The 18,426-nt window shown below is 40.4% G+C and overlaps 1 protein-coding gene across 1 annotated transcript; it reads left to right on the top strand.

Annotated features, from left to right (window-relative positions):
* The first annotated feature begins 841 nt into the window (after positions 1–841).
* Positions 842–3,025, top strand: LOC145086901 (DNA glycosylase superfamily protein). The gene is made up of 5 exons (XM_079024752.1): positions 842–1,624; positions 1,750–1,807; positions 1,887–1,970; positions 2,053–2,188; positions 2,302–3,025. Exons 1-5 carry the CDS (start codon positions 1,042–1,044, stop codon positions 2,596–2,598), a joined length of 1,158 nt encoding a protein of 385 aa, XP_078880878.1. The 5' UTR covers positions 842–1,041; the 3' UTR covers positions 2,599–3,025.
* The last annotated feature ends 15,401 nt before the right edge of the window (positions 3,026–18,426 follow it).

Raw genomic sequence — 18,426 nt, 5'->3', positions numbered from 1 at the left:
TAGTACGAACTTGCCAACCATTTGGTCCAAGGTGGTTTGGTTCCAGGGAAAATAAATATCTTCGTATGACGGGTGAGATTTGGCAGATTGTCCACCAGATTAAATCTTGCACGGAGAGGAGTAAACATTCCTAACACCTTATGTCCTTTATGCAATGTTTTCAAAGAGAACGAGATACACATATTCAAGAACTGTTCCAAGACTCTAGAGATTCAAGGGCATATATAGACTTAGTGGAATGATTTCCCTGCCTCAACGGACTCAGACTCTTTAGAAGACATGTTGGGGGTAAACTCTACTGTAAAAGAGGGAAGTAGGTCTTTAGACACCTTAGAAGCCATATTTAGAACATTCTTATGGACTGTATGGAAATATAGGAACGACGTAATCTTCATCTCCAATACTAAGGTCAAGAGTCCGTTAGCTTTAGCATATGATGTCAAAGCTTTGGTCTTTTTATGGATTAAGAGTAGAGGGAAATGGGATAGTAATTTGATTTGGAACTCTTGGGTTGTACAATGGTTTTCAACTTCCTGTTATTTTAATTGAAGTCTAGCCGTTAAAAAAATATATATATATTAGCATGGTTTATTTTGGTCCACCGTAATACTATATTCTATTTCTTGATCGATTATTGCATACCATATTACCTTGTGGATTCTTTCGTGAAGAAAGATTTTTTTTTAAAAAAAAAAAAGAAAAAAGAAAAAGAAATAAATAAAAAGGTGTCGTGGGGATTGTGTCAGGGGTATCATTCTCATATGCCCATGTTAAAGAAAACAAGATAAGTTAGCTTCACAAGCGCGTTTGTACTTTGTATGGCAGACCCAAATCTAATACCCCCATGTTACCAATTGTTTGGCATTATTTCGTATGTCCCCACACCCACTCCAGGATATAGGGTAGTGGTAATAGAAATAAGATCCCTTCTTCCTTTCAAATATCTTTCGATCCTTAGCTTGCTTGCTTAGAATTTAGAAACCTGCATAAGTATTAACACTACTCCTTCTCTCCTTCAAACCATTTCATCAATCTTCAATCATGTGTTCTTCAAAATCAAAAATCGTTCAAACAAATCATGATGCTACTCCGGCAGCCAACATGGTTTCAGACATCAATGGTCGGCCAGTGCTTCAACCAGCCACCTCTAACCGAGTTCTAACAAGAAGTTCTCTTAAAAAAAGTCCCCCCCTCCCTAAATCGTCTTCAGTAGTTCAAGTTTCCCAACAACCACTTCGCACTACTATTCCAACTGCAAAACCCAGCAGCACTGAAAGGATTCTTTCGTCTCCACCCACCAAATGCGCCACCCAAAAACCTATTATTCCACTAAAGAATTCAAAGAAAACGGTTGGTTCTAGTGGTGGCAAGAATTGTACTAATCCTAATTCGTTGGTGGTGGAGTACTCATCAGCGGCGATTGTGGATTCTCCGGGGAGTATAGCGGCTGCAAGGAGGAAACAGGTGGCAGCGATGCAGGTTCAGAGGAAAATGAAGATTGCTCACTATGGTAGATCAAAGACAAACAATTATGATGGCTGCAGTAAGCTCACATCATTTTCTGATACGACTACTTTCAATGTTAGGGAAGAGAAAAGATGTAGCTTCATCACTCCTAATTCAGGTTTAACTAATTAACCACATCTCTTACTTTATATATGAAAAAAATGCTCACTGACTACCTAAGAACTAAATGTTCAATATATTAACTCAGCTATTTCAACTTTTTTCATATTTTGACATTTTCAGACCCGATATTCGTTGCATACCATGATGAAGAATGGGGAGTTCCCGTTCATGATGATAAGTAAGCTTCTTTTTCTCTGTTTGTGTGTGTGTGTGTGTGTGTGTGGAATTTACAAATGAATAAGGTAATGGTTTTTCAGGTTGCTCTTTGAATTATTGGTGCTTACAAGTGCTCAAGTTGGATCGGATTGGACTTCGGTGTTAAGGAAAAGACAACAGTTTAGGTGGGTTTCCATTTGAGACATTTCAAATTCTTATATAACGATTTTCGTTATAGTAATTAACAATTTTGATTGAAATTCACAGGAAGGCATTCTCTGGTTTTGAAGCAGAAATTATATCCAAGTTTACCGAAAAAACAATAACATCAACGAGTAGTCACTATGGGATTGAAGTTGGCTTTATAAGAGCAGTTGTCCAAAACTCTAACTGTATTCTTGAGGTACGATTTGTTTTTACTCATTCTATTTGCGTCTGAATAATCTATCAAAAGAACAAAAAGAAGTTTGTACTATGCAAATGTTATTATGTTAATATGATTCTATTGTTGAACAGGTTAAGAAAGCATTCGGGTCATTCAACAAGTATATATGGGGATTTGTGAATCACAAGCCTATTGCAACTCAGTACAAGGTGAATCACAAGATGCCAGTAAAGACATCTAAATCGGAAGCGATAAGCCGAGATATGGTGAGAAGGGGATTCCGGCAGGTGGGTCCCACTATTATCCATTCCTTTATGCAAGCAGCGGGCCTCACCAACGATCACATCACCAGTTGCCCACGCCATCTCCAATGTGTCGACGCCTTGGTGTCCCACCTTCCAAACCCTACATCCATCATTAATCTCTAATCATCAACTAATTTAATTAGTCTTAGTTTATATTTGCATAAACTATATGATATGATCTCTAACAACACGTACTTCCATTTAGTTTCTTTTTAGTTTAATTTGAGTGAGGTTTGCATGTACCATACGTTTGGTTTTGTTAGCTGTAAAGATTATGAGCATGTGAAGAGTGGGCAGAGAATGGAATCTAGAGCATGTGGGAATGGCTTTAATTAGTGACCACTTCAATGCCATTCTATTGAGTGATATAAGTTTGTATATGTATTTTTTCTTACCTTCCTTGGGGAAGGGGGAACGTAGGGTATATGTAGTCATTCAAGACCCCATCAATAATGTCAAAAGTGTTTATGATGGGGGTATGCATGTGGGCATAGCATACCTCTTTTATGATTTGTAAATGCTGTGGCATAAGTTAAGCATCTTTCTATCTTCTTCTGCTGTTTATGGGCTTTATCTCCCTCTCTTTATGGAGGATTTTCTCTTTGCATCGCTTTTGACGCCATATATACATCACCATCTTTCACATAACTTCGAATATATAGAACACCAGGTGGAAATGTCATGAGAATTTAAAAACTTCAAAAACTTGAGAAAAAAATTATGATGTTATGTTTTACAAAAAAACAACACCAAACAAAATGCGTAGTGTGTAATTGAACTTTTCAAACCAATGCATTAATGAAAAAAAATATATACATGCAAAATTAAATATCCTTCTAGTTATTCTCGAGTATCCATCATCTTATCATTTTTAGATCTAACAAAAATTTATTAATTTTATTAAATATAACAAGTGTTACAATCTTGTAGAAATATGATAGAAGAAAAAAAAATAAAAGGATATTTGATTTCTCAAAAAATATATATGAGACATGTACATCAAAAGAAATATTTTTTTTGTATTTTTATTATTTACACGTGATTCTCTAAAACGGTGTATGTGTATACATTTTATGGTGTTTTAATTCAAAAACAAATTTTTTTTATATATGTCATTTTTAAACATCAAAATATCATATTTGTTTAATTTAAATTTTTAATATCATATTTTATCTTTATAAATTTTCAAAATATTATATTTGTTCATTTTTTTACAATGTTTTTAATTGTTTATAATCATTATTTATATCTTAGAATGACTATAATAATTAATAAATTTAACCATATTATCCCTACGTCTAAAATAATAGAATGTCTACTTCTAAATTGTTAGAATTGCTCTCTTTTAACAAACAAAAAGCTTCATCTTCTGCCCTCTTAATTGAATGGATGCATTGATTGCTTAATTTTTTTGTTATTGAATATTGTCTTGTTGTAGATGGAAAATATTCTTCATATTACCAATGATATTTTGATGTTTAAAAAAGACATATATTATATTTTGATTTTAAGAAGGGAATATATATGATATTTTAATATTTAAAAAAGGAATATAAAATATTTTAAAATTTTATGAAGGATAAATATGATATTTAGAAATTAAGTTAGGCAAATATGACATTTTAGTATTTAATAAGTATATATATATATATATATATATATATATATATATATATATATATATATATATATATATATATATATATATAAATATACACGAAATTCTCCCTTGAAAAATATACAATTTGCAAATATGAATGTGCACATGTTCATCATGAAAAAATAATTAGGTTATATATATATATATATATATATATATATATATATATATATATATATATATATGTCACATGTTTCTTTTTAATGCTCTTATTTGTCACGTCTCATTTTGTTATACCCTCATTTTCCTAGACCATCTCCCTCTCCTAAACGTTCCGCTCAGTGTATCTCTTAACTCCGGGCGTATTTCTTACACACAATTTTTATGTCTTGATGCTAAATCAACGCGAAATTCAAAATAGAAATCCCTATTTTTCCTTGCTACGGTTTTATTCTATTAATAATATTCGCAACTTCACCATAACTGTACCTTGACAGAAAAGATTTCACGACCATCGACATATTCATATGCACAACAGATCCTTACAAGGAACCACCCATTACGTTGTCAACACTGTATTATATCTTATGGCTTACAACTATCGACCGGATAAGATTTATGTGTATGTGTAACATCCCAATGATAAAGTACTTCTAATTTTGACCCTATGTTTGAATAATATCATATCTTCGCCCTTGAGTATGAAAAGGATTTAAAAATGCCGCATAGTGGAAATATGATGATTTTGCTCAAGTGTAGTACATTGAGCGTACGTTGTGTAAGCTAGGCGTACTAAGGCGTGTCCTAGTACGTTAGGCGTACACCTCGTACGCAGGGCGTGTGTAAGGAATGTGCAAACCCTAATTTTAGGGTTTGGTCCATATTTAAACCCCATTATAGCTTCATGTATCATTTCTTCATCAGCCTCCCTCTGTGAAAAATAACCGAAAGTAAACCCTAAGTGAGAAGAGTGCTTTTTCAGTCCATTGGAGTGTTTTGGAAGTGTTCTTGAAGAAGAAGAAGAAGAAGAAGAAGAAGAAGAAGAAGAAGAAGAAGAAGATGGTGAGAAGAACTTGGAGCTTGGAAGTATCTTGGATATTGGATTTCCTTCTTGTTAGCAACCTCCAGGAGGTATAAAGTTTGCATCTTAATCACTCCATCTTGTAGATCTAGACATTTCTTCCTTTAAGAAACGTTTTGTCCAAAAAATGGTGATTCTTGAGCATGACATGTTGTTGACACAATAAGTCGTCCTTTCAGACCTTATGAGGAGTGTTAAGTCATAAAAATATGGTCTTGATGGTTAGTTTTGCTCCATGCATGCTATAGAAGATCTTAACACAAGAAGATGGTGAGTTTTTATATTTTAAGCACTTAATGGGCATGCGAAGTCATAAAGTTGGAAACTTTATGACTCTTGAGGATAATTTAACCTTGGACCTGTAATTGGAAGCATTGAATCAAAGAAATAGTGTCGAATGGGTTAAGAAGAGGGAAGTTGCGTATGATAGGCATTTCGTAGGGTATGTTGCGCGTACACAGATATGGCCTCAATGTCTTGGATGTTTGTATGTCCTCATGTACCTCCGAAATACGCCCCGCATATGAAGCCTGAGTCAACTCGACTGAGTTGACTCTGTTGTGTTGACCTGTTGACTTTGACTTTGACCAAGATTGACCTAATTCGACCTAAGGGTATTTTGGGTAATTTGGATTGTGTTTGAGAATTGGTTATTTGGATGGATAGGTAGGGGTTAGAGCTGAGATTCGGATTCGGGACCTCATCAACTATTATTCAGACTGTAAGGTGAGTTTCCTCACTGTACTTTCGGGTCGAAGGCACCAAGGCCGGCCTATTGATTGATATCATGGTTTATTGTATGTTGTTGTGTTGTAGTGATCTGTTAGATCGGTATCCTAGTTTATAGGATGTTGTTATGTGGTAGTGATCTGTAGGTCGACCTGTTTGCCTGTTAACTAATTGTATGTTTATCTATTATGTATATGTCGACATATTGTGTTGGGTTGTGGTTGTACTACTTTGTGTTGTAGCTAACAATCCCGGGAGCATTCCAGATATGAGTTGAGGGCCTATTGGCATGCAAGACTCATACTGAGGGCTCAGAAACATTCACGATACAAGTTGAAGGCCCAGTTGGTATGTCAGACTCGTACTGAGGGACCAAGGGTATTCCAGTCCGATGACTGATGGACGGTATTCCATTATGGCGCTTGATTGGACCCAACATGCTTGTTGATTATGTTGTATTTTGTGTGGCGGTACTTTGGGGGAAAATCAATAGGCGTTGGATTACAGTTTTTGGTTATGGTTTCAGGTACTTCCGAGGATCGTGGAAAGGCGAAGGCGTAACCGTACACATCCTGATTTTATTTTGTTGATCTAGGATAACTCTATTTGGAGCGAAACAATGGTTTTGTAAGCACATTTAATAGTAAATGGGTTGATTGGAAAAGTTTAAATTGGTTGTGATGTTTGAGATGTTACAAGTTGGTATTAGAGCCTTGGTCTGTGCGAATTGGAGGAACACCTATGTGAATCTAGTCTCAAGCTAAGGAAGTGCAAATGTTTTAAAAATGATTTTCAAAATTGTTTTCAAAATATCAAGAAAGGATGTGATGTGTACAATCAGCCGGAGCCAGTTAGTAGACTCCAAATTACCACACTCTTATTTAATATTATGATATGTTAGAACAACATGCTAGTGTGTCACACCCCCGAACCTGGACGGCGGAAACATCCCGGGGTGGACGACTTTGTGTACAGTATCATAACAATTGAATATGAATGAAACATAGCAACCAAACATCATACAATGAAGATACACACTTACATAGTTTACATATTGAATTATGGGTCATCAGTTACACAAAAGTAAGAAAGTCAAATTTCTTGAAGTCGCACCACTTGATCTTATAGTCGATCTTATTACCTGCTATTGGAATTCCTGAGAATACAAGTCGTTTTGAAAAGCATCAACTAAAAAGTTGGTGAGTTCATAAATAGTTTTGAATAGAAATGGTTTTTGTACTTGTTTAGAACCGTTTTCATAGTGCTTTCAAAAATCCGATATTTTCTAAAAAGAAATGGTTTGAAATATTTGTGTCCGATCTTATATTAATGCATGTGTGTTAATGTTTACAAAAATAGAAAGAGAATGATTTCCAGACAACCTGATGTTGTCTGTGATAGATGATGCTGGAATCTCAACCCCCGTGGTTGAGTACCAGTGCGTATAGATTACCGTTTTATCCAAAAAGAAAATAGAATGGTTTTCCTGTAAATCTTATAACGTTAATTCCTCTAAGTGAGCCGTTATAACCATACTAAATAATGACAATTTTGCCTGTCTTTGTGTGTTTGGGATGCCGACGGAACAAGGTACAGTTTGTCACCCTACTGGCCTAGCCTAACTGTAGCGAACAACTCAGGTGTAGGGCGTCACCCCCATATAGATCTACACACAAACTCACGCTCTCTCTACGGAAGAATCTGCTTATAACTACAGGTTACGTTTGTACACTCATATGGTGCCAAACGAAAAGTCTCACTAGATCCTTAATCAAAGTTTACACAAAAAAGAAGAAAAACATATAAAACTTATTCACAGGCCCAATAAACATGTATGTGGACCACTAAGGCCCAGTATACGTGTCAATTATTTCTAGGCTCAAAAGGAATATGAATGTATATCTTGGGCCCAATATATATGTAAAAGGACACTAAGGCCCACTAAACATGTATATTATTTCCAGGCCCAATAAGGATATGAATATCGTTTTTAACCCGTTTGTTATTGTTTTGTTTATTTTAGCTCGATTATTTACAAAATTGATATAAAAAGTCCACTTTTGTAAAAATGACGTTCTTGACCCAATAAGCCACACATTTTCAATTAAGGTCCAATTATAGTAAAAATGACACTTTAGTCCCCACTTTGTTCAAAACTTGTATTTATGGCTAGTTTTTGGTAAAAATAACATTTTAAACACATTTTTGTCAAAAATATCATTTTTGGCTTTATTTTTGTGAAAATACACATTTTTCTAGTTTTTGGCTTTTCTGACCCGGTTGTTGGAAAATTTATAGAAAAATCATCGTAAGTCAAAATTTAGATCCGTAAATTCTGGAAGTTTGTAAATTTTGTCTACTTTGTTCACAATTTTTCTCATAATTTTTAATGGCTTCTAACAAGTGTGAAATTGCTCACCTTCACAGGGTGGTCCGAAATTATTTCAAATCTGATAGACAGTTTTGTAAAATTCACCAAAAATTGTAGAAAATTCATATGAAAACGTGAGAGTAGTCATCTTAATGGTAATAACCTGATCTTTTTGCATGTAGAACAGTTTTGAAAAATATTACCATTAAAGGGGTCAAAACAGTTCGAGATTGGACCAAAACTTTTTCTATCAAGCGCTGATTTTTTAGTTTAAGTTATCCAAGTTTGTTCACAACACTTGTTTTTGTTATTTTAAATGTATAAATTTTAGATCTACAGGTTTACATGTAATACATAAGATAAAACATACTTTTATCATGATTTTTATGAAGATCTAAGTGATAAACTTCACGTTCAAGTTTAGATCTAAAAGTTAAACACATTAACATGCACATATACATAGATCTAACACAAAAGCACTTGTATCCTCCCCGAAAAACATTATAAAACCGAAAACTAGGGGGTATGAACTCACCTTGGGGGTTTTTAAGATGTACATGAAGAAGAAGAAAAATCTTTGAACCTAGTTTGAGTTCTTGATGAGATTTGTGTTGTTTTGGTGTTCTAAGAGTATAAACCCAAAAATAAAGTGGATTTTAAGGTAAGATCTTAGCATAAAATGGAGTTAAACAACTTAGGTGTGAAGTAAACTTACCAAGATGATAATACTTGATGCAAAGCTCTTGAAATCCCACCCCAAGGTCACGAAATTTGCAAGAGGAAGTGAGGAGATTTCTTGAATTTTTGAAAGGGAATTAGAAGTGGAATGAAGTGAGGAGAGTGGTGATGGGGAGGTGGTATGAACGAATTTTAAGGAGAGAAGGGAGGGTGGATGGTGCTGGGAAGTATAATGGACAAAAGTTATTCGTTCTAGATGCATGTTGGTTACTTGCATGAATGTATGCCATGTAATATTGAGGTGTCAATTCTAGGTAATTCCTCCTTTTTTTTTATTTTTTTTTGTTTAGCCACACCCTAACCGGCACAAGGTTGGCTCATTAAAATTTCCATGGGTTTCGATTTGGCTTGGCCCAATGAAGGTTGCTGGCCCAAAGAAACTAAGTGAAGAAGTTATCGGCCCACTAATAAAATAAAGAAGTCTTGGTTCAATAAGGATTTTAGACCTAAAATTCTAGGGCTAAGGCCCAAAACGATTGAGCTTGGCTTTATGGATTGAGTTTCGGGTTTATATGAGATTTTTTCGACCTATATGTTAATGTGTAAAAGTAGAATTTTTAATGACGTTGAAGTTTTGAAGTTCTTTAGATGAGATGTTGTAAGGTAACCTAAGGAGGTTATATTGTACAGGAATTCACATTTTAACCTAATTTTGCTAGTTGTGACATAGTGATAGGCTAGGGATCTTCAGGAATTGCATGATAGAATTTCCTGACTATATGATGCATGGTAGCCTAGGCTTTATTTCTTATATGGAATCGACATCATTACTATAGTTGCTTAGTGTTTGCATCAAAATTGTACATAACTAAGATTTTATAGCTTGAGAGTGTTTGATTTAGCCTTATTTCTTGTTCCTTGATTGGTTGTGGGCTTAGGATAGAAAAATATTTGACTGTATATAGGATCTAGTGTTATGTATGATTAGTATACATAAGTGCTGCAGGGTTGGTGGAAGTTTCATGGATGAGCTATGTGGAGTCAGCCGACCCGTTGAAGGATGTGTAGCCTTTCTCTAGGAAATGAGAATAGGGTGTATGCGTATTCTAATGAGTATTGTTACGATTGGTGTGATGATCTTCTTAGACAAATATGGGTAAGTGTGGAAGGTAGTATGGGCCCGTACTACTAGAAGCACATGACCCGTACCCGTAGCAGGAAAGTCACAACCGCTAGGATTTGTTGGGGAATGGTTCCTATGGTATGATATGTGTTTTATATGATATCTCCCTATTTTATTTTAAGGATAGTAGTTACGAGGAGATTTGAGTCAGGATCCGAGGCAGGTGGCCAGGATGGGCCAAGATTGACTGTGGACCGGGTTAGGGAGATCCTTCGTGAGGAGGTTGTTGCTGTTGTCTGGGAGTAGATACCAGAGTTTTTTGGGTCTATCAAGACCGCTATGATGGAGGTATTTGATGACCGATATGCTGCACTTTCTGAGGCTGTTGTTGTTGCATCCATCGTAGCCGTTGTTGCTACGATGATTTGTACTGGGAAGGCTTTCCAGTACCGGGACATCGACAATACAAAGCCCATTATGTTTTACGGGGTTGAGGATTCGATCATTGCTATGAGGTGGCTGTCAAATGTTAAAATATGTTTCTTTACTTGCTCTTGCCCAGCTGACCGGACGGTCAAGTGTGCTCTGAACCTTCTTAGGTCCAGAGCAAAGGATTGTTGGAGACTGATTACTAGCTCTTACACTCAGAGTATAGATCCACAGTATCATGGGAGCAATTCTCTGAGATGTTCCACTCGAGGTACATTCCATTGGTGGAGAGGGAGAGGCTGGCTCAAGAGTACTTGCATCTGAGACAGGGGACCGAGTCAGTGACGAAGATCACCAAGATGTGTACAAAGAGAGCGATGTTTTCCCTAAGTTTGCTGCTTGTGAGCAAGCTCATATGACCCGGTACTTCAGTATGCTCAAGACGAACATCCGTCAGTTTGTGTCTACTCAACACTATGGTTTCGTTAGTGGAGTTGTAGGAGGCCACTAGGCAGTGGGAGATGGAGATGGAGCTCCAGAAGAAGGAGCAGAGGCAAGCCCCGAGACAGTCGCATCCTGGGCCAAAAGTGGTTCATCGTCGCTGATGTTAGATCTGGGGGTCAAAGGGGCCGCAATTATGGAAAGTGCGACAAGGTTCATGATGGTACTTGCCGACCTTATTCTGGATGCTACAAATATGACAGGATGGGCCACTTGGTTAGGGATTGTTGTCAGCAGGCACCAATACCTAGCACCAGGATTTGCTATCAATGCGATCGGGTTGGCCATGTGAAGTCCAAGTGTCCATTGCTCGCTGCCAAGCTAGCACAGGCCCTGAAACCATCTACTCTGAGGATCACGAATGGGTGCCTCGGACTCTGAGGCTTGACATGGTCGACATGGGATCGAACCCGCGACCTCCAACTCCCAAACGCAACGCCTTACCAACTCAACTAACTGACTCATAGTTCCATTCCTTCGAAAACTAAAATATAACCCGTCTTTTTCGCACCTAATTTCGAAAATTTGACACTTTTAACCCAAAAACTTAGTTTCTTTTTATTTTAAATTTCTTTTTCATCCAAAATAATAATAATAAATAATAATAATAATAATAAATTGTTTTCATCCAAAATAATAAATTGTTTTTCATCAAAAAATTCTTTTTATTTTAAATTCCTGACACCATGCGATCGGGCTCTGATGTTAGATCGGGTTGGCCATGTGAAGATCAAGTGTCCATTGCTCGTCGAGTTCATCTTCAAAGATTGGTAGATTGCCTCGGACTCGCCGAGTTTTCTCGAACACTCATCGAGTTCCATGATTCCCGTGTCCCTAATGAGTCTAAACAACTGAGGAACCTTCCACACTATCATCTAGTCCATCGACAGAAAGGCTTTGGTGGTTATTACACCCCGAGTCGCCGAGTCCCAAGAACAAATTGTCGAGTCCATCCTTGATCACTACTATGTAGTCGATTTAAATGGCTCTTAACACATCAAAACCATAGATCTGGCCTCCTAATGTCCATTTTACACATAAAGTTCCAAGCTTGGTGCACATGCAAGGGGTCTTTGGCTCAAAAAGCCATAAAACATATTCTATAAAGTGCATGGGGCTCTCATGGCCAGGGAGTTGGCACCTTTATGCCATGAGACCCTTCCAATGACCAGGATCTGAAGTCAAAACTCCATATAACCCTTCACGAATTTGAAAATGGCTTAGAAAGACCTAAAGATACTCAAAATCTAAGCCCTAAGGATGAATAAACACATGGAAGGCCAAGACAAGGGCATTTTACCTTGAATGAGCTGGAAATGGAACAAAATCTCTGGATCTCCAAGCCCCAACTCGAACTCTCAAGCTTCCTTCCTCTTTTCAAGCTTCACAATCCACCAAAATGCACCAAAATGCACCAAAATGGCCTTAGGACACTCACAAAAGGCTAGGGTTTCGAGATAATGCTTTCTGGGAGTAATAGGGACTGTGGAGGCTGAGATAAGTTGTTTAAATAAGGCACAAACCATCAAAATTAGGGTTTCACCCAAACAACACCTACTCACCAAGTCAGCCTCCCAACTCGTCGTGTAGGTCATTTAAACTCCTCGTGGATCACGACTCTACTCGACAAGTTGGGCCACCAACTCGTCGAGTCCTAGAGAAAAACATAAGAAATACTTGAAAGGAAGCATACCAAGGATTGGGTGTTACAAATCTCCCCCACTCATTTTAGACTTCATCCTCGAAGTCTTTTGTTAGGTCCTGAAAAAGCTCTGGGAAATTCTCCCTCATCTCGTCCTTCGGATCCCAGGTCCATTTCGAGCCCTTGCGGTGCTGCCATTGCACCTTTACCAGCTCCAATACCTTGTTCCTCAGATCCCTTGACTTCCTATCAAGGATTGCCACTGCCTGCTCGATGTAATTTAGGTTGTCATCAACCTGAATATCCTCTAAATGCACCACTGTCTTTTCGTCCACCAGGCACTTCCGTAATTGGGAGACGTGAAAGGTGCTATGAATCTGACTGAGATCGATTGGCAGATCCAGCCTATATGTCACCTTGCCCACCCGGGCTATAACCTTGAAGGGTCCAATATACATGGGGCCCATCTTGCCCCGCCTCCTACATTGTATGACACCTTTCCAAGGCGACACCTTCAGGAGAACCATATACCTGACCTGGAAATCTAGATCTGGTGAACTCTTGTCGGCATAAATTTTCTACCGACTGTGATCAGTCTGAAGCCTGCTTCACACCTGCTTGACCCTCTCCGTATTCTTGAGTACCGCTTCGGTACTCCCCATAACCCTCTGACCAACCTCACCCCAGCATATCGGGGTCCTGCACTTCCTCCCATACATCATCTCGAAAGGAGGACAGTCGATACTCGTGGGATAGCTATTATTGTAGGAGAACTCTGCCAGAGGAAGGTAAGTATCCCAACTACCTCCAAAGTCTAAAACATACGCTCGCAGCATATCCTCCAGAGTCTGGATGGTCCACTCGCTTTGACCATCCGTATGTGGGTGAAAGGCAGTGCTAGAATCTCGTCATGAAACTTCTTCCAAAACCTGTAAGTGAACCGCACTCCCCATGTGGTCCTTTGAAGCTTTGTGATGAAATCCATAGTAATATCCTCCCATTTCCATAGTGGGATATCCAACGGTTAGACCTTTTCGTGAGGTCTCTGGTGCTCATCCTTGACCTTCCTGCAGGTCCGGCACCTCTCCACAAACCAAGCTATATCCTTCTTCATATAATTCCACCAATAATCAAGGCGAAGATCCTTGTACATCTTCGTCTCCCCGGGATGGATAGAAAACCTGGATCTGTGCGCCTCCTCCATCAATATCTGGCGTACACCCCCATGATATGGGACCCACACTCTACGGTGAAGAGTCAACAATCACCGGTTATCATAATCGAAGGAGGAAACCTGACCCACAATTCGCTCGCTCTTCTGATGTTCCTCCTTCTTGGCCTCCTGTTCGGCATATCGAATCTACTCCAACAGCGGAGTCACAACTGTCATCCTCATACAGATGATCCTGATCGGCGCTGCCTTGCGACTAAGCGCGTCGGCCACGACATTGGCCTTCTCGGGGTGGTAAAGGATCTCACAATCATAATCATTTACCACATCAAGCCACCGAAGCTGCCTCATATTCATATTTGGATGGTCCACGAGATACCTCAGGCTCTTGTGTTCCGTGTAAATAGTACAACGAACCCCATAGAGGTAATGACGCCAAATCATGAGGGTGAAAACCACATACCCCAGCTCCAAATCATGTGTCGGATAATTCGCCACGTGAGGCTTCAACTGCCTCGAGGCGTAAGCGATAACATGCCCTCTCTGCATCAATACCGCACCCAAACCTGAGATGGACGCATTGCAATATACCACAAAATCCTCCATGCCCTCTGGAAGGGCTAAGATTGGTGCCTCGCACAATCTCTGTCTCAATGTCTCAAATGCAGCCTGCTGCTCAGGCCCCCAACGAAAAACCACGACTTTCCTCATCAACCTGGTCAGGGACACGACTATCTTGGAGAAGTCTTGAATAAATCTCCGATAGTAGCCTGCCAGTCCTAAGAAGCTCTAAATCTTGGATGGGGACCTCGGAACCTCCCATCTCATCACAGCCTATACCTTGGTCGGGTCAACCAGAATCTCGTTCTGGTTAACAAGGTGCCCAAGAAACTGCACCTTTCACAACTAGAAATCACGCTTGGAGTAATTAACATACAAGCTCTCCCTCCTCAAAGTATCCAGAACCTCCCGCAAGTGCTCCTCATGCTGCTCTCGCATCTTGGAATGTATCAAGATGCCGTCAATGAAAACTATCACAGACCGATCCAACATCGGCCTGCACATGCGGTTCATAAGATCCATGAACGCGGAAGGAGCGTTGGTAAGCCCGAAAGGCATCACCACAAACTCATAGTGACCATAACGCATCCGAAAAGCAGTCTTCTGCACATCCTCCTCTTGACCCTCATCTGATGGTATCCTAAACGCAAGTCAATCTTGGATAACCAAGATGCTCCCTGTAGCTGGTCAAATAGGTCATCAATCCTCGGGAGTGGGTAACGGTTCTTCATCGTTATCTTATTTAGCTCCCGGTAATCTATACACATCCAGTGCGACCCTTCCTTCTTCTTCACAAATAAAATCGGGGCTTTCCAGGGTGAACTGCTCAGTCTAATGAAGCCTTTGTCTAACAGCTCCTGTAGCTGTATAGACAACTCCTGCATCTTAGGAGGAGCCAACCGATATGGTGCCTTGGCTATTGGAACCGCACCTGGGACTAGGTCGATTCTGAACTCCACCTCCCTCTCTAGAGGTACTCCAGGCAACTCCTCAGGGAATACATCCGCGAACTCACGTACTACTGGCACATCGCCCAGCATCGCCTTACCTACCTCCTGGGTATCCACAACATAAGTGACATATGTCGTGCAACCCTGCTGAAGCTAACGCCTAGCCCTCGCTGCTGAACATAAGGTTGGTCCTCGCTGTGGCCTCTCCCCCTGAGTTACCAGCTCTCCCCATTTGGGGTTTTGATCCGCACCAACTGTTGTGCGCAGTAGATCACCGCCCCATTGGGGCTTAGCCAATCCATACCTATAATAACCTTGTTCCCCCGCAATGGTTTGGGAACGTTAAAGAGAAGGAATCATACCCGTCACCACATTGGGTGCGGCGCGTGCCTCCTCGGCTGTCAACTGAAATGCTCGGCTCCGCAACACTGGAGCCTCTGCCTTGACCTTTCGGCTATCTGTAACTCGCGTTGTAGCTGAAGTTGGCACCACCACTGGCGCTGCTGCTGTCGCTGCTGACAATCTAGGGCAGTTGGGGTGGGGGCAGTATAATCCCTGCCGACGATCCTGCCCTACAAGCTCCCTCGTGTGGCCTGCAGCATTTCCTGCAACGGCTCTGGCCCGGATTGCCCTTCGACCGAACGTTGGATCCCTTGGGTTTCTTCCCCGAAACCCCTATAACCTGCTTAGTCTCCGCCTTCCTCTTCCTGAGGTGCTCCAAATCAATCTACCTCTCTCGCGCTCTGGAAATCATGGACTCTAAGGTCGGGCAGGTTGCATAGCTGACATGCTCCCGAATGTCAGCCATCAACATGTCATGGTAGCGTGTCTTCCGCATCTCCTCATCCCCATCATATTGGGTAGCAACAAGGCCCTCTCCCTGAACCTAGCGGTGATCTCTGCCACTGACTCCGTAGTCTGTCTTATATCCAGAAACTCCCTGGCCAGCTGCTGAAGCCCCACAGTTGGCGTAAACTACGCCCTGAACCTGGTTACAAAGTCTAACCAAGTCATAGCCTCCACGGTTGGGGCTCCCAGCGAGTCACCGACTGACTCCTACCAATCCCTAGCTCTGTCCCTCAAACAACTCGCAGCAAAGCAGACCTTTGATCCCTTTAGACAAAAGCTTGTCAACTATGCAGACTCGTTGTCCGCGATCCATCTCCTGGTTGCAATGGGGTCCTTCGCCCCCTGAAAGTCTGGCGCACCACTCCCTCAAAAGTCCTTAAAGGACAGTGTGTGCGTACCCGACTGGCTGGACACCAAGTCACTCCTGAATGCTCGGAGGCGATCCTCCATCAGCTCAACAATCCCTTCCTTGATCGACCCAAAAATAACCAGGGTCGCGTCAAGGATACCTCTCGTGATCTCAGGCGCGATGAAATCGCGTAGCCCGTCCTCGACCAGCTCGAACCCTGCACCCAAGACTGATCCTGATCCTGAACATCCTGCTCCATGTCGTGTGACCACCATACTGAAAATAAAACACGTAAACGTCAAGATCATACATACTTTTGAGAGGTCTCACACACTTCCTAAGTTTCCTGGTTCCATATTGGCCCTCCTTGACTCGAGTACGAATCCTCTGCTTTCAGTAGTACGGGCCCATACTACCTTCCCCATTTATTTGTACTTTCCTCAAGGATTGCCTCAACTTCACAAAGTCCCTTAACCATTATCCCCTTCCAACTGATCTCATCCTAGGCTTTCCCAGGGCACCCTCCGAGCTACTCTCCGCCATAAGCTGCACTAGGAGTCCCTACCACCTTTCCCTAACTAGCTTGCGGATACTATTACATATTTGCTTACTAGTTAGTTAAAGCTAGCCAGAACCCCTATAGCACAAAGCAAGCAGCATTCGTGCATCGAGTAACCAAATCAAGCATAACCTACTTAGGCTACCATATTGCTAACTAACAACTCTAACATACAGCTCAATAAGCTCCTATAGCAGGCATACAAGGCATCCTTCCTAAATCCTAAGCCCTATTCTAGCATGTAGTTCTCATAAGCACATAACAGGCATACAAGGCATCCTCCTAGATCCTTAGCCTTAATCTAGCATGCAGTTCCCATAACCATATCATATATCATAATATAACTAGTATGGGTATCTTGGGGAAAACTTACTTGAGCTCGGTCGGTCGCACACATCACACGCCTCGTTCCTTCTCAAAACTCTTTAATTTAGATTTTAGAAAAACTATTTCCTTGAAAAAATCTTTCAAGCCCTCGGTTTGAGTTCAGAGACCCCCGAGGGTTTGTCCGATTCCCTCAAACAAAGGCTCTAATACCAACTTTTAACATCCTAAATTTCGAGGCCAAAAAATATCATTTTTAATTAAGAGATTCATAACATAGTTTACCAAACATTGCCAATGTCATAAAAATTTATAAATAAAACATAACAACGTGTCTGAAAACCATATCATCAAAGTAATGAAAATCTGAGTACAATCTCAGAAAAGTCCATATGCCGAAACCATATGTGTCTGTGTGTGATGCACTACTATACCGCCGACTCTTTCCCCTTAGACGAAGAGGTACTAGGAACCAAAATTGAAACTGTAAGCATGAAGCTCAGTGAGTTCCCCCATCTTACCACATACCATACAATCACATAGCATGCATACTGCCGGGCAATTCTGGGGTGCCCGACCTACCCATGTCAAGCCATTCTGGGGTGCTGACCTACCATGTCAAGCCATTTTGGGGTGCTGACCTACCCATGTCGGGCCGTTCTAGGGTGTTGACTACCCTCCGGTCTATATCAACCAGCAACGAGGACTATTTCACCTCCTACCTCTATCATACAAAACAAATATAATCATACAGTCATCCATATCTGTGGTACTAACTTACCATCCGATCCTGACGACCGAGTCAGGGAAAAACTATTCCCTGCTACTACCACTAACTCATATAGCACTTCACATAAGCATGTCTCATAAGCGTATCACATAAGCATATCTCATAAGCATACCACATAATCATACCAAGATTATTATCACAAAGACAATTATCTATCAATCACTCTTGTTGATGGGCCGGCATTATGGCCTTAGACCCACTCCTATTGTAAAGTAACTCACCTCGATGTTGTGTAGTGTATGAA

Source organism: Lactuca serriola, chromosome 2, assembly GCF_051521515.1.
Source record: "Lactuca serriola cultivar US96UC23 chromosome 2, Lser_US96UC23_V15, whole genome shotgun sequence".
NCBI classification, from domain to species: Eukaryota; Viridiplantae; Streptophyta; class Magnoliopsida; order Asterales; family Asteraceae; genus Lactuca; species Lactuca serriola.
The sequence above is the reverse complement of the archived record's forward strand: the minus strand, read 5'-3'. Positions and strand labels throughout refer to the sequence as shown.